The following is a 19,042-nucleotide window of genomic DNA, read 5'->3' as shown; positions in this document are numbered from 1 at the left end:
AGGAAAGAACAGTTTAGGGACCTACAGACCTAGACTGGGATTGTTTCCTCACCCTACCTGAGAGAGACCATCAAGTTTCCTCTATGAGTGGTACTATTCAAAAACCATTCCTTTTCTGTCCAAAACTCATGTCTAAACTGATTCATTAACATAGAATTAGAGGTTTGGCAAGAACCGTTGACAGTCAGTCATACAGTCCACACCTCTGACTTTGGCAAGGGAGCACCCAAACCAATTCAGACAGAGGACGCAATATACTCTTTTTAAAGGTCCCAGAGAAAATGAGTCCACAATCTCTCCCTCTCTCCTGCAATCTATTTTAGGGTCTGGCAACCAAAGTAAATTGTTGCTCGTATTAACAATCTCCCATGCTTCACTATAATCTCACTTCTGTTAATTTAGTAGTGGAAGATGAGATGCTGAGAGCAAACTTTTGAATAACATGCTAAATAGGTTAAGCATAATATTTGGGTATACATTGAGGTGACAATGTCTCATTCAGTCCATGTACCCACTGATGTCTTTGGAAAACTTTAACTGATGATAATGAAAACTTTGTTAAAAAACTATACGTAAATAGTGTCAAGGTTTCTTCCATCCTAACGATTAAGAAACAATAAAATACAACTATTTTAAGTAGGTCCTCCCATGGATGTGGAAGACGTCTATTACATCTATTGTATTGTTCTCTCCCAAGTGCTTATGAAAAAATTCTGTACCCAGTGAGCACTCAGTAAATACAAGTGATTGACTGATGCAAAATATGGGTTCAGAGCTGGTTATGTCCACTGCATTTTGGTATGCTCCTTTAAGCATCACTGATGAAATCACTACTAACAATTCCTTCTTAGCCATATTGTTTAACTATGGACATTGTCCAACCAACTTAATTAACTTGTAACTACCCTAGTGCTTAGAACAGTGTTTGACACATACTAAGCTCTTAACAAGTACCATTAAAAAAGAGGAGTCAATTAATACTAAGGGATCTTAAATTACAGATTAGTCATGACAAATTGCAGTGGGCCTGCTATTGTGCCAATGACTGCTAGGGGAGTTTTTAATCCGTGGATCACACATGGCTTTGTAGTCAGAGGTTATGGGTTCTAACCCGGACCACCACTTGTCAGCTGTGTGACTTTAGGCAAGTCACTTAACTTCTCTGTGCCTCAGTTCTTTCATCTGTAAAATGGGGATTAAGACTGTGAGCCCCATGTGGGACAACCTGATTACCTTGTATCTACCCCAGTGCTTAGAACAGTGCTTGGCACATAGTAAGCACTTAACAAATGCCATTATAAGCACTTAGAACAGTGCTCTGCACATAGTAAGTGCTCAATAAATATATGTGAATGAATGAATGAATAGCAACTCAGACCACAACCATTTTCAAAGTGCAATTCTGGTCTACTGGTTCAATGCATACTACCAAAGTGTCATTTTTGTAGGGTATTTTTGAGATTAGAAAATGCTACATTTGTGCTTAATGCATGCTGTTGTGGTCCCTAGATTACTTAATATTACATGCAGTCACTGTGTATCTGAGGAAACTTCATCCATTTTTATTGATGTGACAATAATTATTCTTTTATTCCTATTATAACTCATCATGTACTTAGAACCTACAATGAATGCATTGTTTACAGAAGAGAAACTGGTACCTTGAAATGTTAAAACTTGAAATAGTATTACATAATTATGGAGTCTTTAGTCCATAGAAAACTGACATACTATATTAAGAGTCCTACTTGGAAGCTATTTCGTTCTCTTTTCACTGAATGGTGCCATCCAGGCAAATACATTATTTTTTTAAAAAACTACATATTTATCACATGTAATATGTATTTATTTACATGTATATTTGGTGCATGGTCCACCCAAGTCAGTTACAGCTTCATATCTCAAAAGTGGAAAAGATGGCACAGCTTCATTTAAACAGCTGATAGAAAATGGAAAACAAAATGCCCAATGAACGCTCTTTTAAAGTGTATCTTCATCTTGCATAACACCTTTAAATAATTTACCATTTCATTAACATTCATTTTATATGAAGGTCTAAGTATTGGATATTCGTTCATTAAAGTAAAATCACTGATGGAGTCATTTTCTCAAATGTGGTTAAACAAAGGTTGTCTGAGGACATTACTGTAAGCCATTAGAATATTATTACCTCATATTCTTGTGAGAACTTCAAGTTGTCATTAGCTTTCAACCTTTCAATGTGATCTGCAAGTTCCAAGATAGGAATTGGAGGATGGCTAGCCATACCTATTAAACAGGAAAGAAGGAATACATTTTGAAATTATATGACAATAACTGTTGAAAAATATAGAAAATACAAGTTAGAAATGGCTAGAAGTATGTAAGTAATAAAGATGTTTTATGTGAGAAAGCAGGCAGATAGTTTGGTTACTCAAAGCAGGACATGCTCTGGAGAGATGAGCTCTGAAGCTAAATGAAAAGTCACCAAGCATAATCCCCAAGCTAACAATCCTAGTGTAAAAGAAAGAGTTATTGTGTCATGAGTCAATGAGGTTAGCTAGCTGGGAAAAATGAGACAGTTAGAACTGATGTCGACTTCTGCTTTGAGTAATGACTGTTATGTCATTTCGAACTCCTTCTCCTGCACTGTGTGAAATGGAAATTGTGTGGAATTAAATGGTGAAAGGTGAACTAAGAAGACAGAGACAGAGAAAGGCCTATAAGGGAAAGAATAGTATATTGACAGAAAACATAAAGTGACTTATGCATAATCAAGGAAAACTAACTTGAAGAATGAAGGTTACCAGGGTAACCGGAGACACCTGAACCTGCAAAGGAAATGGTGGTATAAATAAAATAAAACAAAACTAATTTATTAAAAAATGAAATGGATAGCTTGATACCTAAGGGCTAAAATAAAATAATGCCTCAAGGGCTGGAGGATTGAGTACACAATTTGACTAAATCAGAGTAGGAACATTTTATGATTGTTCTGATATTTCATGAAAGTTAAAGGTGACTGACATTCACATGCAACCATGGATGACCAGAAAAACATGCAGCACTATTCATAGACAACAATCATTGCAGATAAAATTGGATATCAAACAGAACTTCAAAAATGCTTTCACTAGTAGCAGATTGTAGAGGTAGGGGTTGTACAGATCTCATGGATGTTTTCAAAAGACCACACATATTCTTTCACCCCACAGTCCCATAATCAACCCCCAGAAAGACCTACAATCTACTTCGGGTGTAAACATCTTTGTCTGGGATGGGGGGGGGGGGGGAGGGGACACTAGGTGCATGAACGTGAGAGAAAAGTGATGGGAGGTGGACATTAAACTTCGGGGTGGTAAGAAAGAGAGAGAGAAAAAGAAATAAGAGAAAGAGACATGGCAAGAGAGAAAAGTTAGAAGAAATAGAGAAAGGTAATGACGGTGAGGTAGGGAAACTAGTACAGGCTGCCAGCTGAACATATGCCAGTGCTTGGGAATCTTTTATTCTTTTTCTTTTTGATTCCACAACCATTATTTTGATGATTCCCTTTCCTCTGCCACCTCTCTCCCACCATCCCACACGGTTTTCATTTTATTTCTTACTGTATAATTTTAGAATGCACACAAAGAAACTGTATAGCTGACATCATATTTCAGAAGAAATCACAGCTGGCTAGAAAATCTGAACTAGTGGACCCCAGAGAAGCCTTTGAATGACACAAAAAGAAAAGAATGAGTGAGGGGGCTCAAACTGGAAGCCATGTTGACAGTTCTGTGAGTCACCGCGAGTCTTAGGAAGTGACTATGATATGGTATGTCTTATTAGTACCGGTCAACATGACCATGTGATTAACTTGTGATCACCTCCGAAAATGTTTAGTATTTTAAAAAGTCACCCAATAATGTTCCTTTATGAGAGGCCAGCATCAGTGGCCCCTAATGTTGTAAATACTAGAGAAAGTACTATCTTCCTTCCTCCAATCCTGTATCTGTGGATATGATCATATGCTGCCGGTAACTACATACTATTCAGAAGATTCAGAAATGGAAAATGTTGCTTGGAAGGATAAGCTTCCATGTTGAAACTGGCAAAATCAATAGGCATTGGAGCCCGTTTCTAATGGCTCCCACCTACTCAGATGGTATACTGAGTTATATATTCTCATTTACATTTGCAAAGTGAGTGGGTAGGTGATGGTGATCTAATAATTAAAGTGAACTCATCCAGATGAAGCACCCCAGTGAACAATATGGGAGCAAAAGGACACAAGAAGACTAGGCTTATCCAGAAATGGAAGTGGACTGATGTGGGCATCCAAAACAGTGCTTGAACAAAGAAAGTAATAGAGACAAAGATGTTTAGACCTTTTCGAGCGAATCGTGGGAGAGAGTTATTATCATATAAGGACTGAGTGGTAGTTTGGCTAGAGAGGGAAGACACTGAGCCAATCAGAGAGGCGTAGGGGACTGAATTACTGTTCACAGCTGTAAAAAGTAAAGCCAATTGGAAATGGGAAACAAATTAGTATAACAGCAGTAGAAGAGACCATTATAATCAATCAATGATTCAATCAACACATTCACTTGTGACATGCACTAACATATGGCCTGGAATTATTACTCTGATGAAAACATATGCCCAATCACCCTGAAAGATGAAGAACATCAGATTCAAGAGCTGGATATTTGGATCTTAATCAGAGGATCTGCTTTCCTACACTTGGTCCATGTCTCCACATGTTGAGCAAAATAGTCTTACATACAAATATTCCATGGCATTTATTTAGTTAAAAAAACTTGAAGCATGGCATCAGATGTGCCACTGTGGATTTTTAATTAGTAACAATGGCAGAGGTGGTGCTTTTACAGAAAGGAAAAATCTTCCACTTTTAAAGGGAAATGTATTCTTCCCCTACATGTCCAGGGCCAGACAGAGATTTATCATATCCATTATATATATAGTCATCCTCACTTGCAGATATGACACTATTGACTTCTATCCACAGGTACAAGTATGGCTAAAATGATTGATAGGTGATAGTATCAGTAACAGTCCTCTCTGCATTGGCTGCTACAAAGATAGTTTTGTGTTGTGTTCATGTGTTTATTCTATTTACAGCCTAGCTTTGCTTTTTAGACTATATCTTTGTATCTCCATTTTCACACATTCTTTACTCAAGGAATGCAACTCCTCTCCAGCTTGCTGCTGGTTAGGTTGGCCTATAAAAATGTAGTGGTCTCCCAAAATAAGATCTTCAGTACTCAAGTTAATCTCTGGTTTTCATTGTGGTACTTAGGGAAGGGTATCAATTTTTTCAGATCACTCAAATGGTAATTCATGAAGTAGTCCCTTCAGGGCCTGAAAGGGTCAGCCCAGCTGTTTTTAGCAGCACAGTCCAAGAAAATGACTGAGCCACAGGAGGAAAATGGACTCAAAGTGAAAGAAAACAAGTGAGTTTGGAGTCTTTAGTACATTCAACTAATAAACCTCTGCTTATGAGGTAGATATTATTTTAATATACAGCATGTTTAACCTTAAAGAGGTTAACAACACAGGCAAACAATGAAGAGAACAGTTGGTTGCACAGTAGACTAACTAAATTTTCAAATAGATATGTTGGTAATTTAACATAACTATAAATGAAATATAATCCAAGTTGGCATTAAGCAACTAGAGACTGTTTTAATAAAATAGTACATAATTCAGACAGGTCAGATGAAGTTCTTCAAATCATGGAGTAATGCTTTTGAATTTTCAAAAATTTGCAAAAGAAATCCATAGCATTTGGATTAAATTTTTAGTAATAAAATTTATGTGGATACTTTCTGGGGCAAGATGGGAAAGAACACATTAAACACATTAGTATGTGCTCCTAAGAGTCTATCTTACAGGGATCAATCAATGAATGCTATTTATTGAGCACTTATTGTGTGCAGAGCACTGAACTAAGTGCTTGGGAGAGTACAATACAATAGAGTTGGTAGGCACGTTCCCTGCCCACAATGAGCTTACAGTCTAGAGGGGGTTAAAGTCTAGAGAGATGGTATAAAGTAAAACATTTTGAGATCCTTGGAAGAAAGAACCACGTTAATATAAACATATCCCATTAATACGATTAATACACATTTCTTGTTAGGTAAATTTACTACTGGCGAAATAAGAATTGACTTTACACGACTAGGAAAGGCACCATGGCCTACGGAAAGACCATGGAATGGGAGTCCGAGAGTCCCAGCGCTGCGGCCACTAGTCTGCTATGTGGCCTTGGCAAATCATGAACTTTTCTTGTGCCTCAGTTTCTTCATTTGTAAACTGGGGGACAAGGTTCCTGCTTTCCTTATCTATTAAGTTATGAACCCTCTTTGGGCAGGGACTGCACCTGAACTGATTATTTTTTACCTACCCCAAAGCTTAGCATCATGCTTGGAACTTAACAGGTGCTTAATAAATGTCATCATCGTCATCACCATTATCATCAGTATTATAAACACCCAGTGACCACAATCAACTGCAGTGATGCTGATATTCCATTCATTCATTTTATTGAAACAAAACTGTCCCATTTTTGTCACTTTAAAATCTCTTCAATAATATGGCAAAATCAATTTGTCTATCTTTCTCATGTTCAATTTGCAGTTTCACATATTTTGGGGAAAAGATAGTGGGGAAACAAGGGAGGGAAGAAGGGCAGGAAGGCTTCTTCCTTTGCAATGCGACCTTCTCTTTATCTTTAACAGGCAATTTTCCAGTAAGGTAACCAGACACATTAAAGAAAATTAAGTCATTTTAGTATTTGGGAGGTCATTTTTACAGTCATTCTTGGGAGGTGTTTTTGGTACATTATGTATCTTTTAGCTGGTCCTTCGCATAATCATTTTAATTCATATCCAATTACATAAGCCAGTTACAAGGATGACTCACTTTGTAAATTAATAGGTAAACTGCATCTGAAAAATGGTCAGTCATGATTCTCATAACTGGGAGAAACGCTACTTTATAACTCAATTTTTACTTTCTAATGCTACACACAGTTGTGGCTCTTTTCATCAAGCAACATGAGGTTTCCTGTAGACATCATTCAATAATATCATTTACCAAGTCTCTGCCCCTTAGTGGTTTGAAAAATGTGTTTACAGGGTTAATGATTTTAATCAACTATGATCGGGTTAAACGGTTCGAGTAACATGCTAAGCATCTGTTTTTCCATACATACCGATAATTGGAGACACACTATCTGAAAAACTTTATGCAGTTGGGAGACTGGGCATTTTCAACTTACAAAGACTATTTGGTACAGATGTAACCCACAAAGACTATTTGGTACAGATGTAACCCACAAACTGCCATATGGTTCTTAATAAGACAAATGTACATTTCTGTGGAAATGCATATGGACAGAGACACCTGCTCTCAGTTGCAGAACTGTGCTCAGTTCTCCCATGTTAACAGACAACATTCTCAACAAGCTAGGTTCATTGTGAGAAACACTGTGCTTCCTGAAATGAATTGGAAGGCTTTATTGTGTTTGTAGTTTGGAACCTGTCCACTTTCAATCTGAGTTGTGTTAGCATTTTCACCACCAGAATGACTTGATTTTCACCACTATAAAAGAGTGGAAATGCGATATAGCAATAAGCCTCCCCCAAATCCTTACTCAGTAGCTTCTTTCAAATAGCATTCTTGTAACTGTGTTCATATCAGCAAAGCTAATATCAAAAAACAATTTTCCAATATCTGGTCTGCTTGCTGCTGCTGAATAGAAATGGCCTTGTTTTTCTAATTCTTTTGTCTGACATTGGGGTGTGCCTGTGTTTGCTCAGAATGCTACTGCGGGAACATAAAATATATCCTTCTAGAAACTATTTTAACCTAAGAGATTCACTGGGTCCATTCTTCATAATATAGTTTTGCATATGTAATTCAAATCCCCTTTAGCACAATTCAGATAGACTTCACCCTGGTCTTCTCCTCCAAGCATTGCCTCAGCCGAAAAAAAAATTTACTCAAATAATTGCCCCACTTTTGCATAATTCAAAAACTTGCCTAGCAGGGGAGGAACTGGGTGGTAGTGGTGAGGGGTGAGGGGCAGGGAGAGAGGCAGGGGAATGAAAATGAAGCAAAGATGGCACTTGGGACTGCATCTCTTACTTCTACTGCATACTCCCAATTGCTCCTGAGAATAGGCATTTGGCGATTTAAGGCAACCCCCAACCCCTTTCTCCTTTTCCTACATCAGACCTCACATACCTCAAGTGAAGAAACCCTTGTGGTGCTAGCCTGCATATGTGGCATTTGTGCTGACCCATTTCCTCATCCTACCCTAGCATGCACTGCTATCTCTGTTTACATAAATAGTCATTTTTATCCTCCACAAAAATTGGGGAGGTGAGGATTATGCGGTGGATTGCAGTTATGCAAATAATAATGATAATTATAATAACTGTGGCATTTAAGTGCTTACTATGTTCCAGGCACTGTAATAATAATGTTGGTATTTGTTAAGTGCTTACTATGTGCAGAGCACTGTTCTAAGCTCTGGGGTAGATACGGGGTAATCAGGTTGTCCCACGTGAGGCTCACAGTCTTAATCCATATTTTACAGATGAGGGAACTGAGGCCCAGAGAAATTAAGTGATTTGCCCACAGTCACACAGCTGACAAGTGGCAGAGCTGGGATTCGAACCCATGATCTCTGACTCCCAAGCCCGGTCTCTTTTCACTGAGCCGGGTGGATACCAGCAAATTGGCTCGGACAGAGTCCCTGTCCCATGTGGGGCTCACAGTCTCAATTCCCATTTTACAGATGAGATAACTGAGGCACAGAAAAATGAAGTGACTTGCCCAAGGTCATGCAGCAGACAAGCGGCAGAGCCAGTATTATAACCTATGACTTTCTGACTCCCAGGACCATGCTCTATTATTATGCCATGCTATGAAAAGACCCAAAGGGGCAGATCTTGCATTCACAAGATTTCACATATATATCTACATATGAGAGGGAAAGAGAGATGAAGAGTAAAATAAAAAGAGGAAACAGAAGTTTTGTTCATTCTAGCTTATAATTCAGGAATTTTTTAAACATCTATACTCCTAGTTAGAATAGGGTTGCTGAGCTACTAGAACTATGTCTTTCATATCATCCCAGGTCCATCCACTTTACCTGTGGCATTGGAAATGGTGATGAGGACTGCCACTCACTCATTCCATCCTCCACTGTCTCCTATTTTATGGCTCCTTGGTGTCCTGTTGTTTTGGAGCCACATCTTGATCCAAGCACTGGTTTTAAGGCTACTCCATCATCTCTTGCCTGCATACTTATCCATTCTTTTCTCCCACTACACTGCAGCATTTTTCATTCCTTTCAAGCTAACCTACTCACTGTGGCTTTTTCTTATCTTTCCCACCTCCAAACCTTTGCTCAACCCTCTCTCCTACCTGAAACTTCTACCTTTCAATATTTCAAATTTGCTAGACCACCACTCTCCCCCTCTTCAAAGTCATTTTGGAATTTCATCTCCTCCAAGAGGCTCTTGACAATTTTCTCTTTGTCCCAGGTTATATCCCCATATCTACCACCTTAGCATTTCTGTGGCAATTCTGCGCCTATTTACTTATCACCAGCTGAAGCATTTCTGAACATATCATCTGTCATAACCAACCATTACTCAACAATTCACTCATCTACCTAGCCACATTTTCTTCTTCCTCTGTAAAGTATTATGTGTCCATCTTTCCCATTAAATTAACCTGCTTAGTACAGGGATTTGCCCATAGTAAGTGCTTAATAAATACTATTGATTGGTTGATTGATCATATGACCCCAGCTTTATATTAAAGTGGGGATGCAGTGGACAGGGGAAATGCTACTTCATGTTGTAGCCCAAGAGTTAGAATACAACTACCAGTTGCATCTGCTCTTGCATTAAAAATGCTACTCCATAAGGCCATCTAGGCAAAGAGCTTGAGTTCCCATTGGCATTAAAAAATGGGACCTGATACTTAACTGGATTCTTTAAAATTCATAGTGTTTGAACTTAAAAGCATACCAAATCCTATCTTATCACTGGAAATGTTGGTTATGACTTCAAAGGGTCTGGAACTTCCATATCAAAGTATTGAGATTTTACTGGGCCAAGTCAGAATTTGACCAGCTGAGGTGTGAAAAAATGTCTTTATATATTTAGCGGTAGTGAAGATCATTATTAAAAAAAATCTGGACTATATGATATTTGACATCCTCTTATTATGCTGATATAAGCATAATGATATTATTCAGCATTAAAAAAATAGTTTGCCCAACTCTAAATTGCTCTGTAAGAGCTAGGATAGTTTACAACTTATTTACTGGTCTTGCATATACTTCAATACAATATTTCATCATACAGTTAGTTAGTGACCGTGTTTCAGTGGGACCAAAGCACTTGAATATATCATAGGAGCTAATAAAAGTTGGTCCTTCATGGATTCCCAATGTTTCCTTTGTATTTACCAGGTCCTGGGGTGAAGTTCAGGACTGTTGCTTCTCCTGGGTCTTCTCTTAAGTCTGATCTGGTCTGTTGCTCTAGGGATTCTCGCTGGATCAAAACAACCCCACACAGGATCCTGAACATCTTGCTTCTTCATTATAATATACCTGGGGTTAAGTCCTTGGGGGCAGCAGCTGCTAGGGAAGTCATTGCAACTAAAGCATGTGCCAAATTCAGCCCAGGGAAACAGAGGTTTCTCACCTGTACCCTTTGTTCCCTGAAGGTGTGTTGTCTTTTCAGCACATCAATTAAGAATACTCCTTCCAGAATGCCAGAGAGATTAGGAACTGCTGTGAAATGTTTCAGGGACTGCTCAACCAATGAGGAAACCTGAGACCCACACAGGTAGATCCAAGGCCCTCCCACCCTCCCACCCCCAGGGTACCTGAGCAGGCATTCCCTCTCTCTCTGCAGATTTCTGCATGGAGGGGGGAGAGTGTGTACCAGAAAAATACATTTGAAAGGTTATTTATATTTTCTTATGTACAGGAAATGACCTCATCAGAGGGGAAAGCGGGCTGGATGAGATGAGCTGACGAGGTCACACACCTCCCGAGAACATACGTAAGTAGCCTCTGTTTCTCTCAAAGATGAGTAGAGATCTCGTCAGCTTATCAACTTGATAGATTGTGTAACCATAGGTATTCCCCATTTGTGGGATACAGAAGTCATTGGCTCAGACTCTGGAGAACCAAACAGCCAAAGTGAGTTTCTTGGCCAAGTGCTGGGTCCAGGCAAAGGTTTATGGTGGAGAACATGTTCCTTCCTTGCATATATTTCTTATGTTCTGAAAATTAGTGGCCACAGTGGCTTGTCCTGACTGAAGTCATTGTCACCCTGCCAGTCGGTTGGATGCCAGCTCTGCTGTAAAAGAACTCGATGTAGTCTGGTAGCCACTTGGACAGGTTCCATTTGGAGATGGGATGATCCATGGAATGCTTTTATGATCAAATAAGCTTCATCCTGTTCTACTCGGTGCCCTTCCGTCATCGGATGGGTGTGGTACTACTTCTCTGTTGCCAATGAGTAGTCAGGGAGGATAATTGGCTTAGGTGGTATTCAGTTGTCAATTGAGGGAGATACTTAGCATGGTTCTATCTTCTGGGATATAGGAGAAAGTAGATAGGAAAACAGAATTTGTAGCTCATTGATCCATCTAGTTGAGCTCAAAACTGTTAGGAACAATGTGCTTTAAATGAAGATTTTTAGGGAGTAAAAATGTAGTGGTTTCAAGTGTTCCTGTGTCAAATGCATAAGCATGACTTTGGGGTTCCATGGGGTGAGGGGCAACCTAATTGGGGAGTAGGTTTTGACCAGGTCCCTGATGATGCTGGAGAAAAGGGGGTATTTTGGGCCACTGAGCTACATCTCACTGCCATCATGGATGGCAAAAACAACTAACAGGTGCACCTTATTAGTTGCGGCTCTGAGCCCAACTGCAATAGGTGTTAAGAGGTAGTTAGGCACTTTTTAGAAGGGCCATCATGAGAAAGGATCATGGTAGAGGGCCCTCCTACAAGCTGTACATCAGTGCCACTTATCAATGCATGTACCTAGGGCTAGTTTTCTCAAATTGAGCATTATGGAAGATACTTCCTCCAAAGCAGGCCATCTGGAGCTCCCCATGTTTACAAGAATCAGGCTGAGAGGACTCCGGTCCCCATTCCTGGCCCCACTTTGATTCTTATGTGTCTATTTCTGTTCCAGGATGAAGGGAGCAACAGGAGGGGACCAGGATGAGGATTCTCTTTCACTGGGTTGATTTTACTAGAGTTTTAGAAATGACCGCAGATGGGGGAAATTATAAGCAGGTTGGCCCAAGTTCTATGGACTGTTTAAGGCACTGATGGTCTTTATACCTGGATTTGGCAATCGTGAGCAGAATACTTGGGCCTTTCAATTCTTTACCATGGCAAATGAGCACCAAAGTCTTTAATGTACACCTATGGGGGGCGGGAGGGGGGGGCACTGCCCTAGCCACTTTAGAAATGTACAACAGAAGAAAACATGTTCTGGCCAATGAGGAGCTTCACTGCCAAACTCCCTGCACAAGAACTTGGATCATCAGCCCCTGCCCCCGACCTTGAATATTCATCTACTACATCGATTGGTCATTTGGATGGTGATATCTTGACCTTTGAATTTGTCTGGGAATGCTGTGAAGACACATAGCACCATTCTCAGTTTGCTGGAAGGAAAGCTCTTCAGCAGCATATGTCCATGAGGTGAGATTTGGGGAGATTTATTCTGATGGAGTCTCATGATTACATTGAAGTCCTTCCAAACTGATTGAATTGACTTCTCTGGAGGTGTACTCAGTGATTTTTGATATGAAATTCATGCACTATCTGTTTGTGATGATGTCGGTGATGCAGGAGTTGATAGTTCTCTGTGGCCATTCATTCAAAAAGTCTTGCAAACTTCCCCCTACTAGTACATTTTCAGGTGAGACTCTGCTTGTGTGGTCAGTGGCTGCTATGTCTTCTCCTCTTGTTGCTGGTTTTGTGAGGTGTTGGTGTGGTTTGTTCACTGGGTTTCCTTTGCTTCGAGGAGACTGATTCATTCAATCGTACTTATTGAGCGCTTACTGTGTGCAGAGCACTGTACTAAGCGCTTGGAAAGTGCTTTGGACACTGAATCCAGTACGGGGTATGAGGACTTGAAAGTTGGGTTTTCACTTGCTCTCCTCTTCATCTTTAGCAAAACCATTAGCTTCTACGGTCCTCAGAAACTTTTCTGAATTCCATGGTATTGTGTATAATTTCTTTCCTACATAGCGGTTCAGGGATCTGAAGGCTTCCAGAAAACCTCAATTTAGGATTTCCTCAGGAAAGGATGCCATGAGACCATCAGTTTGAGCTTTTTTAGTGGCTAGTGGGGTCTAGCTTTTGTTTCCTTAGCTTAGGAAGTATGATCAGTCTCCTGAGGTCACCCACTTTCTTCCACCTTCTAAAGCTGGAAGTCTGGTCTTCGTTCAGTTGGGCAGAAAATGCGCCAGCATACCCGGCTCCTGTGATTCACCACTGCTTGTTGGAGGGAGTGGGCTGGGGGCAAATGAGTAAAGTGGATCTCTAGATGGAGTGTCTACATCCTGCATCTCTGGCGGCATGAAGATCCGGAAGGGGAGGCGGTTTCCCTTGAATTGGTGCAGTTCTGGCCCCTCTTGGTAGGGGTGTGGTGTGATGGAGCTAGTAGAGGTGAAGCAGCAGGGGCCTGATGTGGGATGACTAGGGCAATCAGTTCCTCGAGAAAGTCCTGCAGTGGGTGGACCAGGGTTTATGCAGAGATGCCTGCTGGCGTGGGAGCCGCTCCTGGCTTGGTTGAGACAGATGAAGTGGGTGGGCTCAGGGGAACCGGGACAGGGTCAGCTGATGCTGTGGTCGGCGCAGAGCGGCTTACCTCGTCCAGGGTTTCCGCAGGCGGCAAGGGTGCATCGGACTCCAGTAGAATGGTGCGATCTGTGCAGAATTTGCACTGCTCCATCTGGTCCTTGGAAAGCCTTAACCCATATGATAGGCACTTTCGGGCTGCAGGTTTAGTAGTCGAAGCCAATACACCTACAAGCAGGAGGAGGGAGCAGCCAAAGCAATGAAAAGCTAGTTTACAGTTCTCAGGAGGCTGCTAGCTGGTAGGAAAAAAAAAGGGGGGGAGTGCTCCACCCTAAGGGACCCTCCCCTCAAGAGTCTTTGGTTCTGGGCTCCATCTTCCAGTTCCCCTGGGAGGAGAGCTTTTTTCAAGAGCTTCCACTCCCAGTCCTACTTTGGAGAAAGGTGATCACTTTCAGATCCATTTTTCCAGCAAGGGAAAATGAAAATTGGTTCTGCCTTTCTGAAGGTGGAGGCCTCACCCTCTTTCAGCAGGACAAGCACCCTGTTACTTAATGAGATGGGGTGGGGGAGCTGGAGTAGGAATAGGTGAGAGAGGTGTATTCAGGAAGACAACAGGATTGTTTCTCTCCACCAATCACCACTTGAAAAGGAAACTAAGAACTTTCCTGCCTCCCTCCTGGCCATTCAAGATGGCCATCAAAAATCAGAGTTCTAAAGCCAGCTGTTTGTGCCATCCTGATCAGCATGGGTGGCAGAAGCAGGCAGAAAATTCCCAGCCCAGTGAGATGGAGCATAGTAGAGCTGATGAATTTCCAGTCAAGTGGTGAGAGGGGGGATGATTGGAGGGGTTGGAATAAGGGGAGGGGTGGTATATTGAGGAAGGAGGCTCCCTGCGGGAGTCTGGGATCCTTCCCGCACCCCAAGGGGTGGCCAGCAGCAGGGGTATGGAGGAAGGGAAGAGGCTGGGTGGACACAAGCCAACCACAAACCTTGGGAGGGAGGAAAAGATCTGATCCCCCACTGGGGATCACTTTCCTTCCCTGCTGCTGACTCTCTGCTGTATGTGCAGGTCCAGGTGGGGGGCTGGAACTGTAGCAGAGAGAGTCTGCCCCCAGGGCAGAGAAACAACTGGATGGAGAAGGAAGGAGGGACCCTGCCCCTAGCAGACCAGAGAGGAGCCCGAGAAGAGGGTCTCCTGGGGACTGTCTGAGGAGACCAATGGAATCCCAGACTGGAAGCCCCCTGGCAACCCCCAGTCTCCCTGTAATTCAGGGCCAGAGGAGGGAGAATAGGGGCTGGTAGGTCTCTGCAGGCTGGGTGGCTACTGGGATGGGATGGTCCTGTCTGCTAGGGGGAAGAGGGGAGGGGGAAATCATGCCCCCCTACCCTGTCCCAGGTCAAAGATTTGGACTTACCTGGTAGTAGAAGCGTCTTCTGAAGGTCAACTGAAGGAGCTCCAAATTGCAGTGTGAAACCTCCAGCGGAGAAAGGAAATCTGGAGAGGGAAGGGTTACCCGGCTCAGGTACCCTGGGGGGGGTGGGGCCTGAACCCACCTGAGCAGGTCTCAGGTCTCTTCCCTGGCAGGGCAGCCCCTGAATCTTTTCACAGCAGTTCCAATCCTCTCTGGCATCCTGGAAGGAACCTACCTAATGGATGAGCTGACGAGACCCATACCCACCTTTGCAAGAAGCTGAAGAAGTCTTTTCACCCTGAAAGAAGTAAGTTTTACTTGTTTTCTAGCTGAGAGAATTGAGTTGGATTACGTGTGTCTGTTTCAATGGGACGCAGATATTAATGGATCCTGCTCATAAGGTATTTTGATATTTCATGAACCTTGAGCCTCCCTACATGGAGTCTTTCCAATTGATATGCTTTATTGACATTCTAATTCATCAGTTAACAGTGTTAAATTGCATCAGTATTCAAAAGCAAGTGAATAGTACAGGGAAGGATACAAAATTCATCAATTCATCTCTTTCAACCAATGTGAACTACCAACTGCATTCTTTGGTCAATCTAGGGTTAGCATATTTTGAGTCAGTCAGATGTGGGGTTTGTAGTTCCCCATTTGTTCTGGTTGTGTCATTATGACCAAATTAAAATCATTCTTCAGTCAATTCTTCACTCAGCTTAACATTAGAAGACCTGAATTTGTGCTTTGTTCTAATGTTCTCTCCCTCATGCCACCCTGGCACTTGAAGATCCTCTTTGAAAAACAAGATTTGAATACTACCAGGTAAAAAAGGAGCTAAGACTAGAATAAAGAAAGCCCTATTGCAAAAATATCCCTCCTCTGTAGTAGAAATATTAAGTTTTACATCTTTTGAAGTACATAATGCCCTACATTTTAGAAGACAAGAATACCTTAATAGGAAAATCTTTTTCAGCCCACCCATTTTATGTAGCTTCAAAATGGACAGTTCACAGACTTGCATTGTATAAGGCCATTTAGTAGAGGAAATATGAAAAACAATGTGAAAAAAACAAAACTTTTGCAAAAGTCAGTAAATATATTGCTTCAACAGGATAAGTACCCCTTCTCTTCACAGATAGATCATGGCTCAGCATTACTATTTAATATGTACTGAGCTCCATCAGTGTATGAAGAAGCTCTTCCAACTAATGGAAATATCCTCTCAGACTGAGGACTTAAGTTCCTGTCACGTTTAGGCTAAAGGAAATCTCAAAAACATTATTATGGAGCTGGTCCAAAGGCAGTGAGGCAAAATTCAACAATCCATTTCTCTCTCTCACACACTCTCACTCTCTTCCATTCCCTACCTCTTACTCAGTATTATCAGTTTAATTCTAAAATCTTTGGAAGAGACAGCCACCACTCATTTTTCTCTCTCACAACTCTCTTACCTGGAGTTTGAAAATTAAGGCGCCTCAGCTCCACTGGATCTGTTGGATGATGGGATGGAATCTCTTTGCTGTTAGGTATGCTGCTCTTTCTTGAATCAGACTCCGCCCTCTTCCTGCAAGGTTGAAAAGAAATGTAAATATATAAAAAAAGTTTAGTCAAAAACTAATAATAAAAAAACCCACAAGAGTCTAACATCTTGGGATCCCAGTGTGGTTGTCTTTCTAATACAGTGCAATTCAAATCACTTCAGGCTAACTATGCAATCTTCTGCTTATCCAGTGCTGGTATTCTTCCAACCAGGACTTTACTTGGCTGGCAGAAAGAAAAATTCCATCAGCTACAGGAACCTGTCTGACCCAAGAAGGGATTATCTGAAAATCAGCATAACTTCTCTTCCCTTATGAAGTCAGTAGTCAGTGAATTTGCTGGACAGGAGGATCTCTGAATCTTTTCTTCTGATGACTCCATCCCACCTGATCTCCAACAATCCCTGGGTCTGATCACAGTCTGACCTGCATCCACCTGAACAGGGGTGATTCTCTTGCCAGTCCCTGTCAGAGACACTTTCTCCACCCCGGAGATAAATTAGATCCACTCTCTCACACTGATACCGTGACAAAAAATACCTTTGGTGGTTTAGCAGGGCTAAACTAACTGCAATGGTATTTTTAAAGAAAAACTCATTCACAGAACGTCAGCCAAAATGTAATTGCATCTAGTAGTCGTCTGATTCTCTGAATGATCATTCAGCACATAAGAATCATTCATTAACAGTGCCTTGTTATAAATTTGGTACTTCAGAAAATCCATTTTATCTCTGTTTTAAAAGCTACCCGCTGGCTTTATTAAATATCCTGTTTAAGCTGTCATAATGTAATTTTAACAAATGTCTGAGCAAGGTATGTTATACAGTATTTGCTCCTGAGACTACTTTCTTCATTGAAGTTTAACCCAAATAGGCATTGACTGAGGATTAATTACTTTTCTTCCTTAGGAATTGTGAAAAGTGCAGTAAAAAGTAGGGTCTCTTCAAGCTCTCTATTCCATATTAGGTGCTGCTGAATAGACAAAACGCCAAAATTCTCTGTGGGTTGGTCACATTTATGAGCCTTTCCTTAAGCAAATACACCAGAGATTGCTGGACAGGTGAAAAAAGACTCTGAAAGGTTTCCTTCCTGCTATTTGAATGTTGATACGATGGAACTAATATGTGCTGTTGTGGCAAAAGATTCTCCATGATGGCATATGCAGGGGCCATTCCTCACAGGGCCACGAAGGTATATATTTTCTTACAGATTCCCTGGTAGTTTATTGTATTAGCCTTAAGCAAAGGAAGGCCATGGGTTGAGAAGAGAAGTGAGGGGAAAGAAAAATTGGATTTCAATTTAAGTGTACAGAATTTAGTATCTTTACTTAGTCTCTTTGAATGAGTTTCAGAATAACTTCCTGCTACTGCATATGAATTACAAACAGAATCTTATATGCTATATGGCATTTCAAGAAGACTCTTAATTATAGGGTCATATGCTATGCAGCACCTCCATATTGTAACTGGAAGGAGGAAAGGAACAGGAAGAGGGAGGGAGGGGAAAAGGAAGTGAAGTAAAGAGAGAGAGAGAAACTAAAAGAACATAAATAAGAGGGCATGATAAACTGTATTTAGAGCTTGAAATTGCTCTGGGTAAAAAGCTATTGGCGTTTGTGTTCTTTAGCATTCAAGACAGGTAGAGAAGGCCAGCATTCTTTAACTGAAGAGAAAAAGGAGGTAAAAATTGGACTCGTGCAATGTGGCTAATAAGCACACCGTCAGACCCAGCTGCATAATATGGCCTACTAGCTCAAAAGAATGGCAATATGGAGAATTGAACATTCTTTACATCTCTCAAATGAAGGTAGCTAGAGATTCTGCACCTCAGTAATCTTCCAAGGCATATTGGTTAAGGTTTGGATACTGCCTCACATTTTTTAACTGGAAAACCACCATCAAGAATTTAGAAGGGTGAGAAATGACATAGGGAGCCTTAGCACTGATCCATTCAGCCCAAGAGTTCTGCTTGTTATAGTGGCCAAAGGGTGCTTTGAGGAACAATATGGTGGTTGCTCTTGACAACTATCTTGATGGTTAGAGGTGAATCATCTAATACTCCTAATGTTTTCTCTAATCAGTTATGAAGTTAATTCCAAGAATCTACTTTTTAATAGAAGCAGCATGGCAGTGTGGATAGAGCATGGGCCTGGGAGTCAGAAGGTCATGGGTTCCAATGCTGGCTCCACCAGTTGTCTGCTCTCTGACCTTGGGCAAATCACCTCACTTCTCTGTGCTTCAGTTACCTCATCT

At 41.2% G+C, this 19,042-nt stretch overlaps 1 protein-coding gene across 42 annotated transcripts in view; it reads right to left on the bottom strand.

Moving 5' to 3' along the window:
• PTPRD (protein tyrosine phosphatase receptor type D) overlaps positions 1–19,042 on the bottom strand; it is a 1,860,044-nt gene that overhangs the window by 83,261 nt on the left and 1,757,741 nt on the right. For 25 of the 42 annotated variants that reach the window (XM_029056261.2, XM_029056268.2, XM_029056262.2 and 22 more), the window contains 3 exons: positions 16,704–16,816; positions 2,769–2,810; positions 2,171–2,268 (listed from right to left, as the gene is read on the bottom strand). In XM_029056261.2, coding sequence (XP_028912094.1) covers positions 2,171–2,268; positions 2,769–2,810; positions 16,704–16,816 — 253 coding nt within the window. The remainder of the gene's footprint in view (positions 1–2,170; positions 2,269–2,768; positions 2,811–16,703; positions 16,817–19,042) is intronic. The other 17 variants (XM_029056273.2, XM_029056274.2, XM_029056275.2 and 14 more) reach the window with 1 other exon arrangement.

This window comes from Ornithorhynchus anatinus, chromosome X5 (genome assembly GCF_004115215.2).
Source record: "Ornithorhynchus anatinus isolate Pmale09 chromosome X5, mOrnAna1.pri.v4, whole genome shotgun sequence".
Lineage (NCBI taxonomy): Eukaryota > Metazoa > Chordata > Mammalia > Monotremata > Ornithorhynchidae > Ornithorhynchus > Ornithorhynchus anatinus.
This window is presented reverse-complemented; position numbering and strand designations above follow the sequence as displayed.